Here is a 3,394-nt window from a genome sequence, read left to right as displayed (position 1 = left end):
TTTGATAGAAGCTTAGGAAAGCTTTATTTTAGGATGAAGTACAACAGGATCTTATCAAAGCCTTGTCAAAGTCTTACGTTTGCCTGATGACAAGACTATGTTAACACCCTTGATTTCCTGGGCTCACTTTTTTATCAGAACTAGCATAGCACATCCCTAAAGGAGATTTGTGCAGGACAGGATGGAAAAGTGAGTCCTAGTGACTTTATTTTGTTTTTACTGCATGAATGGCTCACCTGTGGAGAGGAAGTTGTCTCTTTGAAGGTTGGCTTCATAATAAAGATTGAATATCAAAAAATGGGAAAAGAGATTTCTTTGCAAATATATCTTTTCAGCTGATAGTGTCACATAGCTATATATATCCCAAACCAAGCTCACACTTAGCTTTTTTGATAACATGCAGTAAGTAATTGGGATTTCTCATTAGCAGATGAACTTTTTAGGCCTGATGTAACACCTGACTTAACTGGGTAGTGATGGGACAGGGGGTGAAAAATATCTCTGAGGATTCATGTGTCACACAAGAGGAGCCATGAGTGGGACCTTGCTTCCTGAGCTGCAGACAGAGCAGTTCCCTGAGCGTTGACTAACAAAGGACTCTTATGTTTGGGGCTTTTGCAGCTTTTTGGAGTCCAGTTACAATGCAGGAGTCAAACAAGTGGAGGATTAAACGTTTCTGTAGATGCTGGATAACTTTCTTGAGTGATTGTTATTTTAAGCACCTCCCAGTTCCAACAGTAATAAAATAAGAGTCTGGGTTTCCCCTATAGCTTATTTATATTGAAAAGGATGATAGCATGGCTCTGTCTCTCAAATAGAAAACAGATCCTGAGTGCAGCTTGCTTCATTTAGAGAGGAGCTTGGCCAAATCTTCCTTCAGATGTGTGCAAAGCCAGTGGGAATTCACCTCACCACTCACAGCTGAAGGAATGAATTGATCTCTAACTTTTTTATACAGCTATTGTATTTGAAGAGTCAACCTTTTTTTATGAATTTCTTTGATTTCTGTATTAACCAGTGATTATCATTCTAGGCTGTGCTCTTTTTTCAGCATTTGAAGTGACATGGCTTTAGGCAGAAGGAGATGGTTCCTAATTTTACTTAACAGAACTCCACTGACAGAACTGAAGTTATGCTTATGAGTGCTGAGCATTAAAGAATATTTAATGCAAACATCTGTTTCATGTACAGCAACATAATAGTTGCAGTTGAGATTCAATCAGTTAGGCAAAGAGCAAAGCAATTTGCAAGGGGCTCCCACCCAGACCCAAACATCTCCTATAATACAGCAGCAAAAAAGACCTCGTGCTGTGTCTCTGTACTGGTCTCCATGGTTGTGTGGGTGCACCAGCCTGACCTTGGTCCCCAGCTTATCAATATGATGAGGGCTGGGCAAACCCCAGAGTTACTTTCTTCTTTCCTTACAAGTTAAACATGACAACACTCCCTGAGCAACAAGGATTGCAGTCTATACAAAACCCTATGCTGGCATCCTCTGACACTATTAATCTTCTTATTCTGCAGCTTTTTATTTGGACACCTGCCCATCTTATGGAGAATGATGAGGAATCAGGAGTTTATACACGATCTCTTCCTGGAGTGGTAAGTTGAGACACATCACTAGCATCAAATGGGAGTATCCCTGTAGCACAAATGGGGAATTCACTGCATGGAGACCCTGAATTGCATATTTATAATCATTCAGAAAGTCAGTAGAGGAGCTGGAGAGACAGCATTGATCTTTCAGATCAGGTTAGATATTAGAATTTTTTTTTTTCACTAAAAGAGTGGTTAGACATTGGAATAAGTTACCCAGAAAGGTGATGGACTAACCATCTCTGGAGGTGTTTAAGAGGTGGCTGGATGTGGCACTTGGGGATATGATTTAAGGGTGATTATGGTCTAGATGACTAGATGACCTTGAAGATCTCTTTCAACTTTGATGATTCTGTGATCTTCTGAATGGTTTTATTCACTGAGGACTGCAGTAGTTCCCACTACAATGTGCTCTGGTCCTTAGAGGTTATTAGGACTGAACTATTGCATGTTGGTAGCTTATATCATAATTTTCTTTTTTTAAATCATCTCTTCTTATAGGGCAGAGAAATATGGAACTGTTGTACGACTTAATGCCTTTCACAGAGTCACATTAATGGTTGTGAGCCCTGAAGGAGTGAAGGTACTGTAAAATAAAGCCAAATCAACAGTGTGGATCAGCCCATCCCTCCATAAAGAGAGAGCTGGTGCCTGGTGTTCAGAGCAGCTTAGAGCAGCCAGTCTGTGCTTGGCTCTGGCCAGGTTAGGAGGATGAGGTGCTCTCTCTCTGGGCTGTCCTGACTTATTTTCTACCTTGATCAATTAGTTTACTTTGTTGCATTTATTTAAACAGCACATATAGAAAACACACACCTTCTCTGAAAAGTAGGCTCTCTGCAAGATCTCAATATCTCAAATGAACAAGGCACAAGAGGCTGAATTTCTTTCTCTAAATCTTTGCAATTACCACAGAGTGAGATTTCAGGTCATTGGGCAAAAAATGCTAGAGGCATGCAAAACAAGCTAGCAGCACAGGAACTGGGGAATCAGGGCACACCAAATAATTCATCTGCTCTTCAGGCTCTTGCTACAGAAGGAAGAGAGTAAAAGTGTGAGTGGCTTTTTATGTTTTGTCTGGGCAATGGATTGCACTTAGTATTCACTGACCTGAGATTTGATTTCAGGAGTTCTTGATGTCACCACAGTACCCGAAGGATCGGCTGGTGTACGATCGTCTCTTCAGCCTGTTTGGTGAGAGGTAGGCAAAACACATCTGAAGCCATCATGATCTGAAAATAAGTCAAGATTAATAACATCACAGGCATGACACTCGTTTTGACTCAGACCATTTACCTTTGTGGGGGGATTAGCCTCTAATTCCGGACATATGTAAGCAGCATATACCTATTAAATTATGTGTCAAGTCAAATGTCTTCCCAGTCAGGGAAGGAGGATATGTTTGGTTTCATTTTACCTTGATCATATATCTTTCTTTTCCCCCTGGGGGTGTTCAGTTAGTCTCAGAATAGTCTGTTCAAGACCATCATCAAACAGCTCAGGATTTCTAGCACTGAATTAGTCCTTAATGCATGGGAGTTTGCAGCTCCTAAATTCAGTCACCAAAAAAGGGGATTTTTCTCTCTTAATCTAGAGCTTTAAAAAATACAATAACCCAGTTATTATATTAATTCTTTGCATAACAGCTGTAGTGAACCATCATCTTACTGGATTCAGCAGTCCACACCTACCAGGCAAACATATCTGCAGTTCAGTTCTTGTCCACAGTGGTGGATTGTGTACCCAAAGCATCACAGTGCTCCTTACACATGGGAAATACAGGAGAAAGTAGATGCAAAAG

The 3,394-nt window shown here is 40.6% G+C and overlaps 1 protein-coding gene across 1 annotated transcript in view; it reads left to right on the top strand.

Annotated features, from left to right (window-relative positions):
- Positions 1-1,524: 1,524 nt before the first annotated feature.
- LOC103810129 (cholesterol 24-hydroxylase) overlaps positions 1,525-3,394 on the top strand; it is a gene marked incomplete at its 5' end in the record, with an annotated part of 11,481 nt that continues 9,611 nt past the window's right edge. Inside the window, 3 exons of the mRNA XM_009083019.1 lie at positions 1,525-1,602; positions 2,098-2,179; positions 2,721-2,794. Of these exons, the coding sequence (XP_009081267.1) occupies positions 1,525-1,602; positions 2,098-2,179; positions 2,721-2,794 (234 nt within the window). The remainder of the gene's footprint in view (positions 1,603-2,097; positions 2,180-2,720; positions 2,795-3,394) is intronic.

This window comes from Acanthisitta chloris, unplaced genomic scaffold (assembly GCF_000695815.1).
Source record: "Acanthisitta chloris isolate BGI_N310 unplaced genomic scaffold, ASM69581v1 scaffold16879, whole genome shotgun sequence".
In the NCBI taxonomy this organism is placed as follows: domain Eukaryota; kingdom Metazoa; phylum Chordata; class Aves; order Passeriformes; family Acanthisittidae; genus Acanthisitta; species Acanthisitta chloris.
The sequence above is the reverse complement of the archived record's forward strand: the minus strand, read 5'-3'. Positions and strand labels throughout refer to the sequence as shown.